This window comes from Cucurbita moschata, unplaced genomic scaffold (genome assembly GCF_002738365.1).
Source record: "Cucurbita moschata cultivar Rifu unplaced genomic scaffold, Cmos_1.0 Cmo_Scf00011, whole genome shotgun sequence".
NCBI classification, from domain to species: Eukaryota; Viridiplantae; Streptophyta; class Magnoliopsida; order Cucurbitales; family Cucurbitaceae; genus Cucurbita; species Cucurbita moschata.
This window is the reverse complement of record NW_019268527.1, coordinates 1,289,971-1,315,650: the sequence shown is the minus strand read 5'-3', so window position 1 is coordinate 1,315,650 and position 25,680 is coordinate 1,289,971. Positions and strand designations below refer to the sequence as shown.

Here is a 25,680-nt window from a genome sequence, read left to right as displayed (position 1 = left end):
AATCTAAATGTACGACTAATTCTAAATATCATATAACAATATATTAATCACACTTAAACCAAATGCTTAAGAATTAAAACATAATGTAATCAGGGAAAATATTCCGTAAAATAAAATAATAAATCCATAATCAAACTTATTCAATAATTTAATATGCATATTTGCACTAATACGGCAAAGAAAAAAAATGACATTTTACAACGATTTGATGTGAATTCATTAACCCTAATATGTCATTTGTAACTCAATTTAAGAAAAAAAAATACCACATGAGTACGTTTAAAATTTATAATGTTTATATTAGGGTTTTCATAAAATCAATGAACCGATTTCTACCCAACGAGTCATATCTTTCAATAAAATGTTTATGACCCTTCCCTCTCTTGGATTGATCTTGAGTTTAATCAATTTTAGGATCAAGTTCTCCTCAGCCATCATGCCACTATGTGTTGATGATTTAGAGAGTTTGTCATCTAAGTTGCCAGAAAAAACGTGTTTGTTGTTAGCTCCACTAACAGAAGCATAGGAATCTTCCATTGGACGCAAAGAAGTACATGCTAGTTCAATCCAAGTCGAACTTTGACTTAGTTCATCAAGCACGATTCAAACATTATTTGTTGCAATTTGTTTCAATTTGCATGTATTCAGTGTCATGGTCATGCTCGTCCAAGGTGTGTTGTCCATAGCCGCATGCCCAAAGTGCGATTGTAACACCTAGCTCCCGTTCAATAGATCAATTGAAGGCATTCTAGATTAGTCGACCACAAAACAAAACTTCTCTTATAATTAGGAGTATATCACTAGGTTAATTGAGTATTTTTAGCATCATATATGAGTTTTAAAATAAGAACGTCCACTAAATTGAACTTTAATAGATTTATTTAAATTCTTCCTGAAATCCCAACTAAATTTTTATAACGATTTTAACATCTATTCCTTTACACTCGAACTTAAGTGTAGAGGATGCAAACCCAAAAGATTGATTAGGCCCAAAAAAAAAAAAAAAAAAAGTGAAACGATTATGACGAATACATTTCTTCACCCAACAAAGAATAAGTTCTTTCTCATTAAATTCATGTTTCGCACAAATTCACTTATCCATCCGTATAGCAAGCATCACACAAATGTGCACATCTAACTGGACTTTAACATAGCGTTATTATATATATTCACATCGAACGTTCAAATAATTAATACACCTGTTAAAACAAAACAAAAAAATACTATTAATCCAAAAAAAAAAAATCTAGAAAAAATCTCATGGCCATGATTTAGAATAAATTCGATTATCATGTGAATATATCCTCTTTTTTCTCTCTTTTATTATCCCTCTTATCTGGAATTGACAGATGGAAATTAACCTCAAAATTAACCACATCTTGCTGTGTTTTTACTGTTTCCTTGAGATAAAAGATAAAAATGTTGACTATAAAAACAGATACCCTAATTACCACAAAATTTAGATTTGGTTCTAAAACACTCAACAGATCCCAAAATGTCTGGAACTCACCAAGTTTAAAGCCACCTTCTTTTCATCATTTCAAACCTCACAAACCATCCTATCTCTTCTCAAATCTCTTCCTTTTCAACCATATATTGCTCTCTCCCTGCAAATACTGCATACACTATCCACCCATGGCTGCCTGTGGAAGCCTGCAACACATCTTCGAAACCCCATTACCGGAGAATCCAACCCTTCTCGACACACTCTCGTCATGGAGCCAGATTATAGCTGTGACGCCATCCGAGCAGCAATCGTCGTTTACAGAGATTTTTGGAGAGCTTCATTTCAAGGAGAGTTTTGTTCCTCCTTTGTCACCTCAGTTGTCTTTGACAGAATCGAACTCTCCGTCTCCTGCCGCTGTCGGTATCATTCCATGGAAAGAACCGTTGTCAAATGGTGAATCTTCCAGCTCCCATGGGAGAAGTAATAGCTTCTCATCAACCAATTCAGAAAGCCTGCAACTATGCACAGAAGGGCTTGGGTATGAAAGCTTAGATGATGGTGAGGATTTGAAAGGGGGGATGGATGAAGAGGAATGGCAGAGGGAGGAAGAAGAGGAAGAGACCTTAAAGAAACAGATTCAGAATCCTATTTGGAAACCTGGGATGATTAAGAGGACAAAATCTGCTAATGTTGATGATTTTCCTCCTCCAATTTCTTGTATGGGGAACAGTGGGAAGCCTTGGGTTGGATTCAAATCCTATAGATATGGTGGAAGGTTTATATTGAAGGAAATAAGAGTCCCTACCCATGAATTTCTACATGCTTCCCGCGAAAATGGACGCCTGAAACTGCATATTCTCGTTCCTAATAAGCAAACCAGAGACGCCAAGGAAGAAGACGACGACAACAAACAACAAGAACAACACGACAAACAACAAGAACAACACGACAAACAACAAGAACAACACGAGGAATAACGAAGAAAATAGTACCGGGAAATGCAAGGTTGAAACTAGCCCACAATGAGATAAGAGTCCATCACTTTCTTAGAGATAGAGAGTATTTGAAGCTTAGAATTTCCAAGTTTTCTTCTCTAAAAGGATGATTATGCCTTCTGAACACTTTTTTTGATTTGGTGATTGATTGCCTTCTTCCCTAGAAATTTTCTGTCCCATTTGAAGTTCTTTGTCTAATTTCAGAAACAATGATTTCTTCTGTTTCATTCATATTTTACCGAACAGAATTTAATGGGCTGAAGAACTCCACAAACGAAGAAATGGAATGATACCAAATTTTCCCACTTCCTAACCCGGACTATCTATCATTTCGGGTTTTTCCTACGACATCCAAAATGTTCCTCCCGACGCCTACAAATTACTTCATAGCAACCTTCAATGAACTCAAAGGTTGTTTAGAAAGTAGTTGAATCGAAGACAATCGTCATTTACGGGATGAACTCAAAGTAGGCCATAGAAACTAAGACCACCAGGACTATCTACGAATACTCCAACGCAATAAACCATTTTGAGTTTTTCCTACGACATCAAAATATTTCTCCCGACGCCTTCAAATTGTTTCATAGCAACCTTCAATGAACTCGAAGGTTGTTTAGAAAGTAGTTGAATCGAAGACAATCGTCTTCTACGACAAAGTAGGCCACAGAAATTGAAATTAAGACCACCACGAATGAACTCAAAGTAGGCTACAGAAATTAAGACCACCAGGACTATCTACGAATACTTCGATCACAATAAACCATCTCAAGTTTTTCCTACGAAATCCAAAATGTCTCCCGATGCCTACAAATTATTTCATAGCAACCTTCAATGAACTCAAAGGTTGTTTAGAAAGTAGTTGAATCGAAGACAATCGTCTTCTATGGGATGAACTCAAAGTAAGCCACATAAATTAAGACCACCAGGACTATCTAATACTCCAATCACAATAAACCATTTCAAGTTTTTCAGACGCCTACAAATTACTTCATAGCAACTTTCAACGAACTCAAAAAGGTTGTTTAGAAAGTAGTTGAATCGAAGACAATCGTCTTCTACGGGATGAACTCAAAGTAGACCACAGAAATTAAGACCACCAACTAAATTAATAAAGAAAAGAAAAAGTTCTGTAAATATATTGCAGATTGAGAACTCTAGGCCTCTCCCATGCTTTTGAAGCATCAGCTAAAAAGTTACGGATTTAGTACCAAATAAACAGGGGAACTCAGCTCCATTGTTTATGTTGATCTTTGAAACATAAACAGGGGACTGAAAGCTCATCCTGCTTAAACTTCCAACTTTCTAGAATAAAAAACTAACCGGGTCGAGACCGAAGTTTATAAAATGGGGTTGGTGCCATCTAAAGTTAGAAGCACCTTGTACAACTCTGGTCGGCGATCACGAAAGACTCCCCAAGCATGTCTCTTGGACTTGATTTTATCCAGATCAAACTCGGCTACTAAAACATCTTCATCTTTATCATTAGCAGCAGCAACAATTTCTCCGGTGGGTCCTGTCGTTAAAGCATTTATATATCAAGATACTACCTTCTCACAAATCAATGTTTCAACGTTGCAAATGTTGCTATATTACACAATACCTGCTATAAAAGTATTCCCATAAAATGTGATCTTGCTTTTGCCATGCTCTGTTTCAATGATCTCTGTTCCAATGCGGTTTGAAGCCACTAGTGGTACCTGAATGTTTTTATATTAATTAGGTATCTTACAAAATGCACGTCTCTGTGTGGTATAATTAAAGTATAATATCCAACAAAAGCGTCAAAAAGTGCATTTTAAAGCAAAATGTTGTGCATACAAAACTCAAATTCAAATTTTACTTTGGGATAGCTCAAATGGTAGTTCAACAGCAGGCCAGGAGGCTTCCAGTAAACTAAAAACGAAACCGATTCTTATGCAAACATATAGTCAGTTATGTATCGTCGGTCTAGAAACTTACTAAATTGGCACCGGCATGCCCTTGCATTACTCTTTTCCAATGATCACGAGAGTCGAGTCCATCATCTTGAGGTTCAGAACCAATAGCTGTAGGATAAAACAATATCTCCGCACCTTGAAGAACCAGGGCTCTGGCTGCCTCTGGAAACCACTGATCCCAGCAAATGGCTGAAATAAAAATGACTTGGCACCTTTATCTTCTTCATATTGCTGATAAAACTTTCTCAACTATTGCATGCATTTCTTAATTTTGACTTTAAATTGGACCATAAAGTTCAGATTTCAGAAGTGCAGTCAAGTATACATTCACAAAAAAAGGCAATCATGTATTGAGATGAAACAAGTTGTCATCATTATTTAGGTTCCACCAGATGCAACACTAAAATATGTTAATGTTTTGAATGTAATACTTCAACCTATAAAATAAAATGAGGAATTTCTTTCAAAAAGTGAACAAAATCAACAAGGAAGAGAGTGAGTGCTGAGAGTGGGTAATAGGCGACACGATCCGAAGTTGGCTTGACTCACTCAGTGCTGAGAGTGAGTGCCACACAATTGCCAAATCCGCTGCCAAGAAAAAGGCGATTGTAACCGTTGGTATCAAAGCCTAGTTGGCTCCAAAAGTGACTCGATAGACATGGCTACGACCAAATAGTGTGACTTACACGTCGACCGACTAGTTGACATAGAAGAACAGATGCAATACTTGCAGAAAGTCCTCGTCAGTATTCGATATCTAGACAAGCGGGTGAAGGAACTCGCTGACAAGACTCTCGCCGTTGACACAATAACGGGTCAGTTAGATGGGCTGCCCATTCAAGAAATAATGTATCGAATGGACAACCTGAGAGTTGATTGAAGACATTGCAACGGTCAGAAATCAACTCTCGGGTTCATTTCTTTGGCATTCTGTAACATCAAATAATCCAACAGTCGGAAATCCTCATTATTCCTAACTTAACCCACAACGCGTCGGTTAGGAATTCCGCGAAAATTAGTAGACTAACAATATTCATATATAGCCCATGGCTCAATAAACTGTAACTGTAACCATAACCTAGAGTCACAACCTTTTATATGACATTTATTGCAGGCTCAGGCTCATATTATATTCCTGCATTCTTTATATATAAATATATATTCAACTCATGAAAATCTTCATACTTCATTTATAGTATGCATGCAATCATAATATACAAACCATTAATCATAACACATATGTTACTAATATTAACTCTTAATCATGAAATCAACAGGTTCGTATATTTCAAAACAAGTTAAAGAACTTGTCTGAGAAGCTCGATATGCTACTTCATTCTGAACTCCTTCATCTTATAATGTATGCTTAAAAGGGTAACCTAACACAATTTCTCCCAATTAAACCTATATTAACAATCTTCAAGATAAGTATAGACCAATCTTGATAGAATAGGTCAAAAGAAGTCGAACGGAACAAACCGAGAGCCGAACAGAAGCCTCACACGCCAGTAAGCCTCTCCCACGCGCTTATGGTCGGCCTAGTCGCAGCCCTCACATGTGCACGTGTTTTGTACGCGCTAGTGTCTTCTTCCTCATGACTTTCTGCAACTTTCCAGCTTTTACATTAATTCATTGTGTCCTTGCCCAAAAATATCATCTTACACCCCAAATTTCATCCTGATTTGTTCTGCAACTTGGTAGATCTCATTCCTATGAATCTAACCAGCCTTATTTTATAACCTATTACCTACATACGTCAAGATAACAAGATTTAAAGCTTCGAAAGTATAGATTTTCATTACATTTGTACATTGCCTAATACAACTTAACTCTTGAGCTTCCATCAGCGAGGGTCTCCAACACGTTCGTCTATCCTCAAGCTTGCACCTCACCATAACAACCATAAAAAACCATAAGATTTTTTAAAAAAAAGAACGGATTTTAAATCCCCTCCTCTGTTTTCTCTGTATTGTTTGTTTTTTTTTTTTTTTTCGTTTTCAAACCTACTCCAATCTTCCTTATTCTCTTCTACTAACACTTCCCCACATTCCCCCACTTCCTTACTTCAAATGTCTTAATGCCTCCACGTGTTTCCTTTCTCCTATTTCCTCTGTTGAGCTGTGCCCTATTTTTTTTAATTACTTGTTTATTTGTGTTTATTTATTTACGTATAATTATTATTATTATCATTACACCAACACAACATATAATCTCAAATCACACACACATACTTTCCTTTATGTTGAGGTCATCACTAACTCCTCCCTCCTTCAAGAAATTTCGTCCTCGAAAGTTTCTAATTCCAAAAACACCCACACAACATATAAACTCACATACCTTCCTTTACAAGAAATTTCATCCTCGAAAGTTTCTAATTCCAAAAACACCCACACAACATATAAACTCACGTACCTTCCTTTATGTTGAGGTCATCACAACTCCTCCCCCTTTAAGAATTTTCGTCCCCGAAAATTTCTAATTCTAAAAACAAATGTGGATAGACACGTCTAAACTCCTCTTCACACTCCAAAGTAGATTTGTTGGTTTTTCCACAAAACTTAAACAAAGGAAATGTCGTAAAGATTTTACTTCTCATGCTAAAATTTTGAGAGATTGTTCTTCGTAGCTCAGATCCTTTTTCAACTGCAAGTCCTCATGATGAAGAACACACGCAGAATCTGCAACATATCCTCGTAGCATCGGAACATGAAAAACATTGTGTACTGTCTCCAATGCTAGCGGTAAAGCCAGGTAATACGCTACTAGACCTACTCTTTCAAGAATCTCAAACGGTCCAATGAAACGTGGACTAAGCTTCCCTCTTTTGTCGAATCGTAAAGCGCCATGAATAGGAGCAACCTTTAGGGAAAAAAAACTTCAGCAAACTTTAAATTCATTCTTCTAATATCAGCATAACTCTTTTGACGACTTTGGATGGTCGAGATCCTCTTACTAATTTTTTGTATCGCCTTATTAAGCATCTGTCGCAAGTCTAGACCCAACAACTGACATTTACCTACCTCTTCCCAGTAGATCAAAGTTCGACACCTTCGTCCGTAAAGCGCCTCAAAAGGAGCCATCTAGTTAGTTGCCTGATAATTATTGTTATAGGTAAATTCTATCAAATATAGATAAGTATCCCAACCACCGGCAAAATCTAGTATGCACGCACGCAACATATCCTTGATAATTTGATTCAGTCTTTTTGTTTGCCCACTTGTAAACCGAATATGTTGACTTCTCTGGTATAAAATGAGTTGTCTTAGTTAGTCTGTCTACAACAACCCATATCACAGTAAATCCTGGTCGGGTTCTAGGTAATACTGTAATAAAATCCATGGTCACCTCTTCCCACTTCCACTGGGGCACGTTTAGGGCTTGCGGTAATCCAGCAGGTTTTTGTTTAGGTGTCTTAACTCGTTAATAAGTTAAACAGCTAATCACATATTCAGCAACATCCTCATCCTAGGCCACCAAAAACATATTTTCAAGTCTTGATACATTTTATCACAGTATAAGGTGACTCATGAGCTTCAAATAAAATCTTCCTTTTGATCTCTACATCGTTCGGTATGCATGTTCGATTCTGCCATTTCAAACTACCATCAACTGCTACCAAGAAATCCTTGGCTCTCGTAAACACATGCACACAAGATTCTGCTCCCTCTCAAATAAATAAATATACCTATTTCTTCTTCTTCTTCTTCCTCCTCACTTGGAGGCAATGAGCGGAGGAAGAAACAGGCTTCCATTCACTGCAGCTCAGTGGCAAGAGCTGGAGCTCCAAGCCCTCATCTTCAAGTACATGGTCCGGCATCCCTCTCCCACCCCATCTGCTCTTCACCATCAACACAACCTCTTTCCACTCTCCTTTCATTTCCACCCTCTTTCCCCACCAATATGCCCACGGTAACTTCACCCATTTTCTTTTAACGTTATTTTTATTTCTATTATATCATACAAATGTTTCCTCTTTTTGTTGTGTTCAGTTGGATGGAACTATTTGCAAATGGGTTACGGGAGGAAAATCGACCCTGAGCCTAGAAGGTGCAGAAGAACAGACGGCAAAAAAAGGCGATGCTCCAAAGTGGCATTCCCGGCTTCTAAGTACTATGAGAGACATATGCACCGAGGTAAAAACTGTTCAAGAAAGCTCATGTAGCTTTAATTCATTCAATTCTGCAGGAGCCATCCTTAGCTCTCACAGCTACACACTAAGTCATATGAACCCCTGATTCAATAGCTCACGTAGCTTTAATTCCTTCAATTCTGCAAGAACCATCCGGTAAGGAGCTTTAGAAATAGGTGTCGTTCCTGGTTCCAGTTCAATGCCAAAATTGACTTCCCGCTCCGATGGCAAACTAGGTAATTGATCAGGAAAAACATCCAAGAATTCATTTACTATAGGTACAGACGATACATCTGTGTAACTCGTTTCACTTGTACAACACTAGCCAGGAACCCCCAAGCACCATAACTAATCAACTTTCTAGCTTTTAAAGCAGTTATAGTCTTGAGAATACTGCTCGGCTTCGTACCCAAAAACCGAAAGCTCTTTTTCCCATCAGAAGTTCACTACAGCATTTTACCCCAAAATAGATGGGCAAATAGAAAGACTGAATCAGATTATCGAAGATATGTTGTGTGCTTGCATACTAGATTTTGTCGGTGGTTGGGATACTTACCTATATTTGGTAGAATTTGCCTATAACAATAGTTATCAGAAAACTATCCAGATGGCTCCTTTTGAGGCGCTTTACAGACGAAGGTGTCAAACTCCGATCTACTGGGAAGAGGTAGTTAACCGTGAGTTATTGGGTCCAGACTTGCTACAGACGACTAATGAGGCAATACAGAAAATTAGAAAGAGGATCTTGACCACCCAAAATCGTCAAAAGAGTTATGTTGATATTAGAAGAAAGGATTTGAAGTTGCTACGTGACCATGTTTTTCTAAAGGTCGCTCCTATTCATGGCATTTTACGATTCGACAAAAGAGGGAAGCTTAGTCCACGTTTCGTTGGACTGTTTGAGATTCTCGAAAGAGTAGGTCCAATAGCGTACAAATTGACTTTACCGCCGGCATTGGAGGCAGTACACAACGTTTTTCATGCTTCAATGCTACAAAGGTAAGTTGCAGATTCTGCGCATGTTCTTCGTTATGAAGACGTACTGTTGAAAGAGGATCTGAGCTACGAAGAACAACCTTTAAAAATTTTAGCACGGGAAGTGAAATCTTTACGTAATAGGGATTTCCTTTGTTAAAATTTTGTGAAAAAAACAATAAGTCAAAGAAGCTACTTAAGAGCTTGAAGAGAAGTTTAGACGTGTCTATCCACATTTGTTTTTAGAATCAGATACTTTCCAGGGCGGAAGTTCTTAAAGGAGGGAAGAGTTGTGATGACCTCAACAAAAAGGAAGGTAGGTGTTCTAGGGCGGAAGTTCTTAAAGGAGGGAAGAGTTGTGATGACCTCAACAAAAAGGAAGGTAGGTGTTCCGGGGCGGAAGTTCTTTAAGGGGGGAAGAGTTGTGATGACCTCAACAAAAAGGAAGGTAGGTTTTCCGGGGCGGAAGTTCTTAAAGGAGGGAAGAGTTGTGATGACCTCAACAAAAAGGAAGGTAGGTTTTCCGGGGCGGAAGTTCTTAAAGGGGGGAAGAGTTGTGATGACCTCAACAAAAAGGAAGGTAGGTGTTCCAGGGCGGAAGTTCTTAAAGGAGGGAAGAGTTGTGATGAACTCAACAAAAAGGAAGGTAGGTGTGTGTGATGTGAGTTTATATGTTTTGGGAAGGACAAAAAAGAAATTAATATAAAAGCTGAAAATTTTCAGAAAGTTGTGAGAAAGAAGACGTTGGCGCATGCAGAACACATGCGCGCGTGAGGGCGCGTGAGGGCTATGACTGGCATGTGCGACTGGGCAAACCATGAGCGTATGGGAGAAGCTTACTGGGCGCGAGGCTTCTATTCAGCTCCCAGTTTGTTCCGTTTGAACCTATTTTATCAATATTGGCCTATACAAATCTTGAAAATTGTTAAATATAGGTCCAATTAAGAGAAATTATGTCAAGTTACCTTTTAAGCATACATTACAAGAAGGAAGAGTTCAAAATCGAGCAAGTAGCATATCGAGCTTCACAAACAAGTTCTTAACTTTTTAAAAATATACGAGCAGGTTGATTTCATGATTAAGAATTAATATAGTGAATTAATATAGTAATATATGTGTATGATATGATTAATTGTTTCTATATTATGATTGCATGCCTAAAATGTTTCATGAGTTGAATATATATTTATATATATAAGAATGCATGCATAAAATATGAGCGTGCAATAAATAATATATAAAAGGTTGATTCTAGGTTAGCCATGGGCTATATATGAATAAATAATATATAAAAGGTTGACTCAATAAATAATATATAAAAGGTTGATTCTAGGTTAGTCATGGGCTATGTATGAATATTGTTAGGCTACTAATTCCCGCAGAATTCCTGACCATTGTTAGTCTACTAATTCCCGTAGAATTCCTGACCAACACGCTGTAATTTAAGTTGGAAACAATAAGGATTTCTGACCGCTAGATTATATGATGTTACAAGTCACCAAAGAAATTAGTAGACAGGCCATATTCGATCGAGAGAGTCTTATATACGTGTCTGAAAATTCTAAATAAGCATACAGAGAGTCAATAACCTAAGCTAGAAGAAGCTAAAAAACGTTTTAATGAACATAAGATCCTAATAAAAGAAAATAGGAATAACTGGCGGATAAAAATTAAGAGTAGTGGGAAAGATGATTAATAAAACTTGTAGAGCTACTTGTTGAGTAAATTAATTCTCATCAAAATTATTTTCATTTTTCTTTCCAGATAAATGTGATGCAGAGCAACCGAGGTGACGAGGCAACTGAGCTATAGAGACTTCAAGGAATCCTTTTCCGAGTCGATTTTATGTACATGCGTTTTTGTTGTTAAAAACTTATACCGGTTATAGTTGTAAATATTACCTAATCTTACGTTTATTGAATATAATAATGTGACACACTTGTTTTACTAAAGTTTAAAGAAAAAATTTTGTTTGTACAGATTAGTTTTCAAAGCAAATAATCTGTGTCAGTAGTAACTCCTGTGATTCGATCGACCTTAAAGAAAAAATTTTGTTTGTACAGATTAGTTTTCAAAGCAAATAATTTGTGTCAGTAGTAACTCCTGTGATTCGATCGGTCGATGAGCTCCTAAAAATGAACCTGTCCCATACAAAACTACCCTTCCTATAAACATCTCTTTCCCAATTTCCAAGCCTTCACTACTAACCTTTCTACCATACAAGTTGGGACCTTCACTACTAACGTTTTTACCCTACATATACCCAATACAATATGCAAGGCCCTCAAAGACCATGATTGGAAGAAAGCAGTAATGGAAGAAATAAATAACTTGGAAGAACCACACATGGAAATAACAGAGCTACCCAAGGTAAGAAAATAGTAGGGCAGGGATTGTTTTTTACCATCAAACACGAGGCAAATGGTGACACAGATAGATAGATATAAAGCAAGATTGGTTGCAAAAGGGTTTACCCAATCATATGGCATTGACTACCAAGAAACATTTGCTCCTGTAGCAAAACTAAACATCTGTGCTTCTCTCCCAGCTGTGAATGTTGATTGGGTTCTTCCCCAATTAGACAAAAAAAAGAAATGTTTTCCTTAATGGACTTAGAAGAAGAGGTTTACATGGATGTTCCAATTGGAATGGAGACACCAGAAACTACAAGTAAAGTGTGCCCACACAAGAAATCCCATTATGGTCTAAAACAATCTCCGAAGGCATGGTTTGAGAAGTTTTCAAAAGTTGTAAAAAACACAATCTTGGCAAGTACGCGCCACGGCTAGTACTTCTATTGATCCTAATCACGATCTTGGCAACAAAATGTTCAAGCTAACAAAGAACAATATCAAAGACTAGTTGGAAAACTTATATATTTCACTCACACTAGACTTCACATCTGTTTTGCAGTTAGCTATGTAAGCCAATTTATGAAATCCCAACCAAAGAATATATGCCAGCAGTCTACATGTTCTAAGATGCCTAAAAGGAACACCTAGAGAACGATTGTATTTCCAGAAGTCAACAAAAAGAAAGATCGAAGTCTCCACTGGTATTAATTGGGAAAAGTTCAAAAAGTAGATTGAAGATCAACTACCGGCTGTTGTAGGTATGTGCAACCTAGTAACATGGCAGAGTAAAAAACATCCAGTAATATCAAGAAGCAGTGCCAAAGTTGAGAAATAGGAGCTCTCGCACAAGGAAATGTGAAGGAATATGGATACAAAGAATTTTATCCGAACTAAAAGTAACAATGGAAGTCTACTGTGATAACCAAGCCACCATAAGTATTGCCAAAGACCCAATTCACCTCAATCGTATAAAGCATTTGGAAAATGATCGTCAATACATCAAAGAGAGAATTGAAAGCAAGAGTATGTGATAAGGATCGTGGTGTTCCAAATGTTCCAAATGGACCTATTACACGATCCAAGGCTAAGAAGATTCAACAAGCATTCATTCGTCATCTACAAAATTGGATAGGCCCAGTTCAACCTCCATTTTATGTGTTACAAGCTGATTCGATTGAGGAAAGACCATTTGGAGCTTCGGAAACGAATATTTGCACGATTGAAGTGGAGAATGGGGTTGCTATAAATAGCACTTGATTGATAATTTATTTGCAAACTTTATTTATTATTTTAGTTTCATAACTTCTTGTAGTGGGTAAAAGGATGGGAAGTTACTTGTCAAAATGGTCCTAATTTCTTTTTTAGCGGACATCTGAAGGGTAATGGGGAGTAATTTACCAATCATGGCCACTAACTTCTTTTAGTGGGCATTTGAAGAGTTAGAAGTTTCTTTTGTGGAGAGACTATAAACACCCACGAATTAATATGTAAAAAGGCAGATTTTTTATGAATGAAATTGAGCTCTCAAGTTGAGACTTACCCCTTAGAAATTTGAGCATCATTTTTGTCATTTCTTAAGTTTCAAGCAACTCTTGTGGTAGATTGCATCCGAGTCATTTAGTCAAGTCTTGATCAAGTTTCATTGTGAAGTGACACAATTTAGAACAAGGTTCAAAATCTTGCTTCTAGATCTTTGATCTTAAGAGGTAATCTAATTCTAGCTTATTACTTGGTGGATCCAAATTTTGTATAAGGAGGTGTTAATTTCTTTGATTCAAGGGTTCTTGCTTCAACAAAAGCTTGGATCGTTGGGGAAGATTAGGATTGTCTTATCAGTATGTTTCTCAATTACATATCAACAAGATGCAAATGGTCAATATTCCCATAAAGGCATTATTCAAAGGCATATTTGATGACCTAAAAGCCACATATTTTCTCCTTCCCTTGTTTCTTTTTCCTACCGTTAGGGTTCCCCCTTGTTACCACTAGCTGTATTTCCTTAACTGTACAAATTCACCTCTTTAAATCTATGGTTGTAATATACTGAAAACATAATACAATAGTATTTTTCTTCTCTAGTAAATCAACACCAACAATTCCTTTTGATTTAATTCAGATCTATCAATGGATAGTACTCACAACTAGCTATAGTGTCTGCAAATAGCAATTATCAAGGACGACACGGAAACTTTTGAAAGATTATGGACCAAACTACAAAATTTTATAGTAGTGCAAGAAGCAAAACAATTATATCTTACCAACTCCAATCTTCGCAAATTTTGTCTGGAAAACCTGTTCAAGCATAAAAAAGAATGATGATGAGTTCCACTGGTCATCGAATTCAATTCCAATTAACGTGCAGATTAAGAAGACTAAAGAAAAACACTCACTTTAAACCCAGTGTCACCAGGATTAAAGTAGAACTTCTCCTGATAGCCTGTAGAAAATTAACTATTAAATATATATAAAAAAATTAAAAAATAAAAAGTTCACGAAGTTCTGTGTCAGAAAATATATGTTATTTTCTACCTGGTCCATCTGGGATATGGGACTTTCTGTAAAGTCCAATATCTGACCCATCAGCATCAATTATGGCTATGGAGTTATAATGGGCATTATTAGCCTCCTCAAAGAAACTAACAGGAATCACCACACTTAACTCTTTTGCAAGTTGTTGCATCCTAGACAAAAAAACAGATACTGAAATAAGTTTGACAGAAAAGTATCTGTAAAAGACGAAGTCGAGAATGTGTCACTCTGATTTGAGGTCTGAAATAGATAAAGTGTAAACATATCCTGAATGCCAAATAAAGAGAAATGTCGTTGTCAATTTAACTTTACCTAAGAATTGTCGGATGGCCTTTATAAGGCTTGGCTCGTTGAATAAAATCCTCCCTTTGTGCCTGGCAGAAGTAGTAGCCTTCAAACAGTTCCTGTGAAAATCCATAACGAAAAGTTCAGTGAAAAAAAAAAAACCAAAAACAAAACCGCTAGTTGCTACCAGTTGACTACAAAGAAAAAGAATCACTTGTCTGGTCTGTTTGTCCCTTAGCAAACAGTATCTTTACAATAGATGCACAAAGCACTATTTAACAATTTCCACATGAAGAAACAAGATAGCAACAGGACCGTCACAATGTAACATTCACTGACTGCTTATGCATATGCTGCTCTAGCATTTGATTCAGGCTCTTATATATATATATCTTTTCCTTGAATATACCGTCTTTGAATCATGTAGATATGAACCATGACCAAGGAATTTCCATACCTCAAGGTCCAATTACAAGGACGAGAGCCAAGAAGTTACAACAAACTTTAGTCACTTATACTCAAGCTGCGGTGAGCTCATCAAAGGAAATTCTAAAAGATGTTGGATTCCTTCCCTATATGTTATGCATCTCTGTCTTGAAGCTCAACTTTGCACAACATTTAGGTTAGGACTCCAACATCTTCTAGAGTTTCCTTTGACGAGCTCACCACAACTTGAATATAAGTGACTAAAGCTTGATGTAACTTCTTGGCTCTCGTCCTTGTAATAGGACCTTGAGGTATGAAAATTCCTTGGTCGTGGTTCATATCACATGTTGGTTGCTTGGTTCATTAACTCCTTTTTCAATTCTAGGCTGTATCAAGTTAAGTTAATAGATTGCCTCTGTCCAAAAGGAGCCTTTCTAAAATCAATTTTCTCGTAAATATTTCCAATGAAATCACTTCCAGTTAAATATTGGTCTTTTTTTATCCTTTTGCAGCCGCTGGTAGAGTGTTACTTTGTCCTCGAGATTTGAAAAGTTTAAATATTTATGATCTCTTAAAGGGGAGAAATCCCTATTTTTCACTGCCTCCTAGATGTGAAAGTGATGTTAAATTCTTGGACCATTTGTTTACTCACAGCTAATTTGCAAAGAGGGTATGATTCAAGCAGCTTTGTTAGTTTGATTCTTCATCCGTTTCTCTTAATGCCGTAGCTCTAATTTTATGAGATTTTTTTGGACCATACTCTATAACTAAAATATATAAATTAAAAAAATGAGTGTCAATGTGAAACACTTAACCTTCCAAAGAGAAAAGTTCATAGATTTAGTTTCTAGTTTGTATACCTGAATTAGGATAATGTTTGCACCCTTTGCATGTGCCGATCTAACCAGCCTGCAGATAAATGAACATTCAAGTTGCATCTTCAAACACATACTTATCAACTCGAAACAGCAATCTTTCGAACGGGAGCATAAAAATCAAAACAATATGACAATTGAATTTACTCTCAAACCCCAATCGCAGCAAGAAAGAGTCTACAGGAGAAATCTGATTAGCTCACATGTTTTAGTAAGATTCATTGCCAAAGAAAGTGATCCAGAAAAATTCTAATACCAATTTGTAGATACACAATATCTACAGCATAAAATCCCTACAATCAAATAGAAACTGATATTTTCTCGGTTATGATAAGATAATCCTCAGAACAGCAAGAACATAGACCATATCTCAGTTCGTAAATACAGTAATAACCAGAAACAAATTGAAACAGCGTGAGCAACACAGTTACAGGGACGTGAAACGATGGTACCAACAAGAATTAAGATTACACAAAATCAAACACCCAGGATAGATTAATGAACTTAATCAAGAAACTCATGTACGCAATAGAAATTCCAAGTAAAAAACCATTGAGAAAAAGAGTAAAACCTTTCAGCGGTGGCGACATTAGTAGAGACGTCGTCTGTGCAAGCGAATTGCAGAGCTGAAACCGTAACCTCTCTTCTTGCGGCCGCCATTTGCGGTTCTTAGGAGGTCAGTGAGTTGGGATTGTTCTGTAGTTTGATGAAATCGAGGGCAGCGGTCGCTTTTTCTTCACCAAATCGTTAGTTTAAAGAGGCGAAGTGAGAATTGGAAGGCCGCTGTGGAACTATGCTTCAAATTTAGGCAGCGGCATGGCGTGGAATTCCACTTATTCGTTCGCAAATCGATGCATTTGATTACCCTTTCATCATCCACTTTTTTTCATGTGGATCCATAACTCTAACCGACTCCAGCTCAATACCATGATTATTAATTTTATGTTTTTTTTTTTAAGTTTATTTTATAATGAATCTTAATAATTATTTTTAAATAAATAATTTTAATAAAACTATATTAAGTAAATTATATTAGATGAGATATGCTTATAATTTTTATATTAGTCTAATAATTTTATTAATAAAACAATAAAAATAATTTACAAAATAATTATGTATGAATATTTTTATTTAGTTATTGTAATTATTTATAACAATTTTATTGTATTAATTAATTTTAGATAACGGTTAGTTTATTTTTATTAAGTCAAGTTATTAAATAATTTTAATAAATTAAATTTTGATTTATTTTTTATTACTGATAAGTATATTCTTTCATTTTAGGTTTTTTAATTTATTGAGCAATAAAAAAGTAATAATTATTCTCAAATAAATAATTTTAATAAAATTGTATAAATTTTTAATTATAAATAATTATAAATAATTATTCTCAAATAATAACTTCTTCAAAAATGTTTAATAGATCTCTCAAATGTCAAAAATTTGAATTTTTTATTTTAAATTAAAATTTTAGTTCTTATGGATAACAAAGTATAGTCAACAATATTCTCAAGGATCTATTATCCATGTGAAACCTTGAACCAAACAGTCCATTTCAAAATGGGAATCGAAAGATACATGTTAGCTTTGCACTAAGAGATCAAAATGGAGGATTTATTTTCTCAATATTGTTGGAGAGAATGCGATAATGAAACCCAATTAGACCATATTTTTGTCTCTAACTCACTGTTAATTTTCAAGACAAAGAAATAAGGGTGAAAAGAAACCCATTATCCAGAGAGAAACGTAAATCTGAACAGAATGTATTCATTCATAAACCAAGAGCCAACATGCATCTCGATTTCTGGATTATTCAGCAGAGGAAAAGAGAACACTCAAACTCCTCCTCCCTCCCTCCCTCCAGATCCTGATGATATGGAAAAACTACATGCTGTTAGCTATCTCAGTCGTGGACTTCCTCTGGCTTCTTTTTAGATTTGAGATACCAGCCAAGAGCACCAAAAATAGTCACGGTTCCGGCTACAACAGCATAGTTGCGGTATTTGTCACTAGATATCTTCTCTGTTGATGCTCCTGACCCTGAGGAGGCTGACCCACTTGGAATCGACTCCGCTACAGACTCTACCGGCTTTTCTTCTGGTTTCGGTCCCTAAATACATTAGCCATTTGTAGCCAGGGAGATTAGAACATCTGACTCACTCGAGAAAGGATAATTATGTTACTAGGAGTTCACCATAACAAGTTGAGAGAGTAAATATGATAATGGAACTAAATGAATACGATGCGATTGGAATTCACATAAACTTCAAAGAAAGATGAAATTCGAAAAAGAAAACAGGCAACAACATCAGACAGCTTAAAATCTCTCCAGGGAATCTGAGCTCTTAAAGGAAAAACTAGTCTCTATTGGCCAAATGGTCAAAGACTCAAAGGGTTAATTGTAAATTCATGTCTTGGAGATCATAGCTTTGATTTAGAGTAAACATCCATTGAAGAAATAAAAAATATCAGTTTACGGACAGTATCATCTGATAGATACATAAAAGCTAGTTCAAAAACTAGACCACGGTGGATTTAGCTTCCATTTACTCTAATCAAGTTGCTTTAGCACTCAACGTCTTTCCAACTCATCTTCCAAATATTAATTTGTTGAAAAAGTGGTTCATATAACATCATGGAACCATGAAAATAGCTTATGGTATGGATAGGATACTTCCAAACCACAATCAGTGGCTCTCTTCACCCCAAAGATGATAATATATTTTCTTGACAAACCTCATCAATAGAATAAAACATCTAAAGTTACTTCTATAAGATCATATCATAGTTTTATAATGGTAAAAAGACCACAAAAATTTCGTTTGTAGAAGCTAAATTATCCAAGAACCAAATAATTTCAATCACCAAGTTCTCAAATTAATTTTATAAGGAACTACAACATACCTTGCGTGCAAGCTTCTCCAGTTTCTCTTGTTCAGTTTTCTGCAAAATCACAATCAAACAATGAGAACAAGTACTGAAGACACTATAATAGCAAGCAGATGGTGAAGCGTTCACTCCTACATATACGAACTCTTGACATCGAAAAATCTCCAAGAATTTGCAATTTCATGTTTCAACTTGGACAGAAGTCCCACATTAAAAACTTCAGTTATATATATTGACAAAAAAACTGTCATTAAGAACAATAAAGTACAACTAACTGGAAGAACTTTCTGTTATTTACCAACAAAATGAAGAACTATAGAACTCAACACAAAGAAAGCTTTGATTACAAAATCATGAACCTATATGGCAATAACCAAAAACCGATCCTTAATTTCAATAATACCATCTATCCCGGAGAACGATAAATTAGAAACAATAATTGAACACTGGAGAGTAGAAATTGAAAAGGACGGCACACTTTTTAGAGGGAGCCTAGACCGCCATTAATGAGTCTCCAAACAACTTAAAAGGAAAAACTATGTAAAGTTCCCACGAGTAAATTCCCCAAACCTTTTCATTTTCATCAATCAAATATAACAATTTATGAAACAGGGAACGATAAGAAAAACCTAATAAGAAGATAAATCTAACCTAATAAAATATCTTAAGGCCTAATTATTCAAAATGTAAGACATAACTAGTTGATCAAATAAAACATTATCGTACGTTCTCTTCTTCTTTGCACACATTACTGCGAGATTTCAAACCTTTTAAATTGACTATAAATCATCAACTCCTCCAATACCTAAACAAATTTGTAAGCCGTTTCTAAAACCAAACGACACGATCTTATTTCAAACAAAAAAGAATAATGAGCAATCTAAAAATAGAAAAGAATAGTAGGCTCATTTGACAGGATAGAGTTCGATTCATCCAGAAACTAAAAAATTCTAAAAGCAAGCAAGCTGTACGTCTGCAACAACCAAATCCATACTTTTCAATTCATTTCATTGCATATAATCTAAGAAACAACCAACACGATCCTTACAAAATCAGAAAAGCAGATAAAAAAACATTCGCAAAACGCAAAAATCACAGGTCAGAGCTACAGATGGGAACCTTGATGTAGATATTCTCAGCAGCCTTTTCTTCCTCGCTGAGAATCTTCCCGCTGCCGGAGAACCTTCGAGAAAAAATCCTTGCGGCCGTTCTCGCTGCTGCCATTTCGATAGATCGCGTTTCCTAACAAGAAGCAAAGATAACAATTACCGAGAAAACATAGAACAACTATGCAAGCTTGTTCGAAGAAGATTACTCACCGAAAGGAGAGGTAGAGAGAGAGTTGTGGGAAGAAAGCGGTGGAAATTGATTTGGAGGAAGCGGAATGGGGATTTGTTGTTGTAAAATTCCCGTAGGCGAAACGAGCGGAGATTAAACCTCTCAAAGCCGTTCGATCCAAGAAATGAATCGGAACTCGTTCAAGAAAAGGTATAAACAAAATTGCAACCCCTAATTTTATTCTAATTCATTTCATCAATTTGACCAATCCTTTAAATAATAATTTTATATCTCCAATAGGTATTTAACATTGGATAATTATTTAGCTTTTTTTTTTTTTTAAATACTATAATTATCGGTGTATAAATTGTATAATATTAATTATTTTTATGTGATTTTTGTACATTTCCTTAAATAATATATATCTAACCACCCAAACATTTAATTTACTTATTATCAGGGGTCTACATTCAACTAGACAACCCGATAACCCGGACCAACCCAACCCGAACTATAAGAGTTAGGTTGGGTTGGATTAGCATTTCGGATAGGGTTGGGTTCATTTTTCTGAACCCGAACGGAATCGGTTCGATTTTGAGGCCATGGGTAAAACCTTCGAGTTCTCCTGAGCCAAATAAAAATATATAAAATATATTAAGAATTTGTTGGTATTAAAGGGTTTACCAAAGTGACATTTGTTAGAGGAACACGACTATCCACAATGGTATGATATTGTTCACTTTGAGCATAAGCTCTCATGGCTTTGCTTTGGGCTTCCCCAAAAGGCCTCATGCCAATGGAGTTAGTATTCCTCACTTATAAACCCATGATCACACCCTAAATTAGTCGATGTGGGACTTCCATCATCCAACACCTCCCCTCGAACAAAGTGCGCCTCCCCTTAATCGAGGCTCGACTCCTTTGGAGTCTTAGTCATTTTTGACGGCCTTCGAGGAGGGGCTTAGCTCCTTTTCTTTAAGAGTTCTTTGTTTGATATTTGAGGATTTACCAATCTATTGGCATGACTAAGTTTAGGGCATGGCTCTGATACCATGTTAGAGGAACACGACTCTCCACAATGGTATGATATTGTCCACTTTGAGCATAAGCTCTCATGGCTTTGCTTTGGGCTTCCCCAAAAGGCCTCATGCCAATGGAGTTAGTATTCCTCACTTATAAACCCATGATCACACCCTAAATTAGTCGATGTGGGACTTCCATCATCCAACAACATTGAGGTCAGTTTGGAGACATTCGCGCTTAAATTTGACAATTTATATATTAAATTATTTTGAAGTCTGTAGTGTTCTTCGTAAATTATATATATAAAATTTTAAAGCATGTTCTAAATTCTAATTTATATATTAAGTTATTTTATTATTAAATTATTTTGAAGCTGGTAGTAGCTTGTTGTGTTCTTCTTAAATTATATATATAAAATTTTAAAGCATATTCAAAATTTAAATTTATATATTAAGTTATTTTGAAGTGTTCTCCGTAAATTATATATATAAAATTTTAAAGCATATTCTCAACTTTTTGTGTTTTTATTTTTTATTATTTTTTAAATTTATTTTTTTTATTTTTTTATCTTTTTTTGAATAATTATACATTAATTTGTGTTTGTCTTGTGAACTCTTAATATATTTTATCTAAAATTATATCCAAATAATTATAAATTGTGGATAATTAAAAAAAAATTTGACAATCCAACCCGAGAATAGAGGGTTGGGTTGGGTTGTGAAAAGTTTTGGGTTGGGTTGAGTTACCAATCCAACTAACCCGAATTTTTGGGTTGGGTCAAAAAAATTCCCCAACCCGAACCAAAAATTGACAACCCAACCCAAGAATAGAGAGTTGGGTTGGGTTGTGAAAAGTTTTGGGTTGGGTTGGGTTACCAATCCAACTAACCCGAATTTTTGGGTTAGGTCAAAAAAATCCCCCAACTCAACCCAACTCGGACCAGTACACCCCTACTTATTATTATTATTATATTCCTTTTGTGTTAATTTTGAGAAATTTAGGGTGTATTTGACCAGTGATTTGTAATACATAGGTAACTATTCTGACTTTGTTTATATGGCCTATAGTGACGTCGTCATCTGTACATGATGCCCTATATTTACCTGAAAAATGAGTAGTACGTGGCTTGAGTATTTAAGAATACTCAGTGAGTGGCACTACTATTTGGGTAGAATCCTTTCATAAAACATCACGGTTTAGTCTCTATTTTCCCAATTAAGACAAGGTTAGATGTGTAGTACTTCTTTGCACATGGCTCACACACACGCACATGGACTCACCAGACGAATTCGTATATGTACCTCATGGGATTGACTACGGGCTAGCGCACACTTACACTGGAAGCCACATAGGAAAAAGAGCGCACGTAATATCATGGGCTACATAATATTGTGGTGTATGCATCTATACTAATATAATCGGAAAGTATCCCGATGCACATGACATCAAAATGCATGAGCTTCCATAATTTCAAATCATCGTATATATGATGCAAATCATACCTCCATTATTTTCATAGCATGACGTTCCTATGAGACATGCATACATGTATTCGACATATCTTTCGTGGTTAACATACATGGCTTATCAATTTTTCATTAGCATAGTGTGAACATACTAACATTATATACGTGACACAACATATGGAGGTTCATGCATCCTCTAACATTCATATCCTAGCATAGTTCATATTATTGCATAAATTGTCACATAACATAACACACATCATACACCATAACATCATAAAATATGATAAGTACAGGAGCCACAGGGTACGTATCATTCAATCGACTTACAAGTCATTCAATCAAGCCCATGGGCGTCAAATAGTGAACCACTTACTTGGTTAGTCTAAGTCGGAGTCACTCTTCTCCTTGAAATCTAATTCCACCCAAAGAGTTTCATAATCATAATTTAGAATTTTACTACGAAATTTGGCTCATCTAATTGCATAAAAATAATCTAAACTTAGCTTCGAATAATTTAGGCTAAATAGTAGTCATATTGACCTCAAACACCTGCAACAGTGCTAAAAACGGCTCTCGAAGAGACGAAAATGGTAAGAAAGGGTCTGGAAATATCATAGTAGTCATATTGACCTCAAACACCTGCAAAAGTGCAGATAACACTCACGACACGACTTCTCACAGACGACATGCCATGCCTCTTACTCAATTGCCCTCACACTCTCGGGTGCAAACGTCGCCTTGCTTAGTCGTCTTTGCAGGTAGCTCCTTGCCCAACCATCTATGTTTTCTTAAAGTACTTTCATATAATTTCTTACGTGTAGCGAGCCATTGCATGCCCATCGCCCTCATTGCTGCCAGCATCGCCTTCCATCACACTAACACGCCCATGAACAACCAACCAAGCAGGGTAACAAGTCAAAACCTTTCTTTTAAAATTTTTCTTATGAGTTTTGATGTCTAACTAGCCCCCAAAGTCAACCGCATATGGCTAGCCTGTGCCCTGGTCTCTAGAGTGGACCTCATGAATGTCTCTAGTATCTCTTGGACCCCAGTCGGTTCGGCTTCGAGTCTATGTGTGGTGCAGTGTCAGTCGCGACCTTTCTCTTCCCTCTCCAAGACGCTAGCACTTGAGGCCTCACTTCGTCGACGTCCTGTGGCTGCTCTTTAACAACTTCCTGAGGTCCGTTTTGTTCATCGTCATGCATCTGAGCAATAGTGTCAACTATGGTCCTTCTCCTGTACCTCATGGACCCGGTTAGTCAGTCGTTGCCTCTTTTTTTTTTGAGCCATAATCTGTCCGAGGTAAAAAACTTTGGTTACTACATATTCTAGCACGTCATTCCATTTAGAAAGTATAATAGTAACCATCATAAACAGAAGGCTCTTAAGGTACAATCTCATTAAACTTAATATATAATTTAGGTTCAGATAACTTACTTGGTCATCCCGAGTTGAGTCATAGAGCTTTATGACTCTCCACCCTAAAAAAAATCTATAGGACCTAAAACTCGACTGCTCCAATACTAATCTTTCACGACCAAATTTTTTAGGCTTCAAATTTTGGACTGTAACTAAAAGACAAAACAAAAGAAAATAAAAATAAAAAAGTACTCAGTAAACAACCTACTTATAGGATCTCATCGCATTCTTAACCTAGTAAGTTACCATGAGCTTTTCTTAAGGCCTTAAGAAGTTCGGGCCTAGTTCAGAAATCTCTTGACCGTTACCACATATGATAATGACATCTTTCCTAGTATCATCTACTCTTGTAGTCCCTCGTCTCCTCTTAAGGCGGGTTTGTTCTACACACAATAGCGGATCCTCATGTTATCTATTTATGTAGTACCTCATCCCCTCGTAAGATGAGTTTACATATGCACAAAGTAGCCATTTCTCATGTCGCCTGCTCATGTAGTCCCACGTCCCCTTACCAAGTAGGTTTATGGGCTTTGACCCCGTTTCTACACAAAGTAATGGTTCCTCATGTTCTCTCATTATGTAGTCCCTTGTCCCTTTTCAAGGCAGGTTTACATCTATACACAATAGCAGTTCTTTGTGTCGCCTATTCATGTTGTCCCTCGTCCCTTCTCAAGGCAGGTTTATGGGCTTTGACCTGTTTTTGTACATAGTGATTCCTTATATTGATAGTGTTCATATGGCTAGTGATCTCATAAGTTCTCTTAAAATTTCTTAGGTTTTGTAAAGGTTTACTATGTTCTTAAATCATTTAAGTGATTTAAATCTTATTTAATGTTTACCGGATAGAGTTATCTATTCAGGGCTAAAGCAACCTCTAGGTGCACTCAGGTTAGATCTCTAATCACTGCGTACAATCCTAGTGTGCTCGGTCTACTAAAAACATATTGACCTAGGATAACATGAATACCATTCTAGCCCTAGCGCCTTAGCGTTTGTTGGATGTGACCTATGATCGAAATATGTTAAAACAAACAACTGAAGCAAAAATAACAACTTGAGGGGAGAAATCTTTTAAGTAGAAGAGCCTTAAACACATATAGTGGAGAAAGCACTAACAAGTTTCTTGAACTTCTCAAGTTAAAAACCACTCACAATCTGTTGGGTTTTATGTCCTAAAACTCATAGTTTGTAAACAAAAACATATTCTATTTTCAATATAGGTATTATTGATGTTTATTTAGTAAAGATTGTTATTGAATAAAGTGAATTTTACGATTATTAATCTAAATCCAATAAACTAAGAACACTCTAACTATAGTATGATTACTTGAACTATATGTAGAGACATAAGAGTGGATCAAGTTCAAGTATATAGTCAAAATGATTTATAGTATAGGGATAAGACTGAGTACCTTATCTTGGGGACACTATAGATGCGGCCCACTTTTTTATATGATATAAACAGTGTGATGACTAAATTGTACAAGCGGAGACATGTGAGTGGGGGCATCCTATGCAATGAGTATTGCATAAGATCGGACCATGAAGAAAATCACTCTCACTTTTTAATGTCGTTTACTGTTGAGACTGATTTTTTTATTCGATGACCTAGGTAACTCGATCTTAATCCTAAGCTAACCATGAACTCCT

At 36.2% G+C, this 25,680-nt stretch overlaps 4 protein-coding genes and 1 long non-coding RNA gene across 6 annotated transcripts; 3 read left to right on the top strand and 2 right to left on the bottom strand.

Annotated features, from left to right (window-relative positions):
- Positions 1-1,331: 1,331 nt before the first annotated feature.
- On the top strand, positions 1,332-2,687 carry LOC111449517. Of its 2 annotated transcripts, XM_023089438.1 has the most exons (2): positions 1,332-2,362; positions 2,399-2,687. In XM_023089438.1, exons 1-2 carry the CDS (start codon positions 1,420-1,422, stop codon positions 2,422-2,424), a joined length of 969 nt encoding a protein of 322 aa, XP_022945206.1. In that variant the 5' UTR covers positions 1,332-1,419; the 3' UTR covers positions 2,425-2,687. The 2 variants fall into 2 exon arrangements, with proteins under 2 accessions (XP_022945206.1, XP_022945205.1); XM_023089437.1 differs by having other exon boundaries at positions 1,334-2,687.
- Positions 2,688-3,463: 776 nt separating this feature from the next.
- LOC111449518 (N-carbamoylputrescine amidase) lies at positions 3,464-25,597 on the bottom strand. The gene is made up of 12 exons (XM_023089440.1): positions 25,587-25,597; positions 23,163-23,171; positions 19,890-19,902; positions 16,524-16,680; positions 15,938-15,986; positions 14,679-14,770; positions 14,367-14,518; positions 14,228-14,274; positions 14,096-14,129; positions 4,402-4,568; positions 4,043-4,139; positions 3,464-3,955 (listed from the first exon to the last, which is right to left on the bottom strand). The coding sequence occupies exons 4-12, from the start codon at positions 16,610-16,612 to the stop codon at positions 3,780-3,782; spliced, it is 903 nt and encodes a 300-aa protein (XP_022945208.1). The 5' UTR covers positions 16,613-16,680; positions 19,890-19,902; positions 23,163-23,171; positions 25,587-25,597; the 3' UTR covers positions 3,464-3,779.
- LOC111449520 (growth-regulating factor 6-like) lies at positions 7,289-8,626 on the top strand. The gene is given in 3 exon segments (XM_023089442.1): positions 7,289-8,186; positions 8,188-8,288; positions 8,369-8,626. Coding segments are annotated over 3 exon segments (357 nt in total). The 5' UTR covers positions 7,289-8,103; the 3' UTR covers positions 8,542-8,626.
- LOC111449521 lies at positions 10,910-20,912 on the top strand. Its single transcript, XR_002711650.1, has 3 exons — positions 10,910-10,920; positions 19,732-19,740; positions 20,809-20,912. It is a non-coding gene; the product is annotated as an uncharacterized LOC111449521 (long non-coding RNA).
- LOC111449519 (uncharacterized protein At2g27730, mitochondrial) lies at positions 17,546-20,353 on the bottom strand. The gene is made up of 4 exons (XM_023089441.1): positions 20,161-20,353; positions 19,961-20,083; positions 18,857-18,895; positions 17,546-18,062 (listed from the first exon to the last, which is right to left on the bottom strand). The coding sequence occupies exons 2-4, from the start codon at positions 20,063-20,065 to the stop codon at positions 17,856-17,858; spliced, it is 351 nt and encodes a 116-aa protein (XP_022945209.1). The 5' UTR covers positions 20,066-20,083; positions 20,161-20,353; the 3' UTR covers positions 17,546-17,855.
- Positions 25,598-25,680: the final 83 nt, after the last annotated feature.

Coding starts and splice junctions, on each gene's coding strand:
- LOC111449517 (XM_023089437.1), top strand. CDS start 1,420: ATGTTGACTATAAAAACAGATACCCTAATTACCACAAAATTTAGATTT.
- LOC111449518 (XM_023089440.1), bottom strand. CDS start 16,612: ATGGCGGCCGCAAGAAGAGAGGTTACGGTTTCAGCTCTGCAATTCGCT. Junction 15,987..16,523: donor AATGTCGCCACCGCTGAAAG/GTTTTACTCTTT, acceptor ATTTATCTGCAG/GCTGGTTAGATCGGCACATG. Junction 3,956..4,042: donor TGGGAATACTTTTATAGCAG/GTATTGTGTAAT, acceptor CTTTAACGACAG/GACCCACCGGAGAAATTGTT.
- LOC111449519 (XM_023089441.1), bottom strand. CDS start 20,065: ATGGCAGCAGCGAGAACGGCCGCAAGGATTTTTTCTCGAAGGTTCTCC. Junction 18,896..19,960: donor CTGAGAATATCTACATCAAG/GTTCCCATCTGT, acceptor GTGATTTTGCAG/AAAACTGAACAAGAGAAACT. Junction 18,063..18,856: donor TGGAGAAGCTTGCACGCAAG/GTATGTTGTAGT, acceptor TAATGTATTTAG/GGACCGAAACCAGAAGAAAA.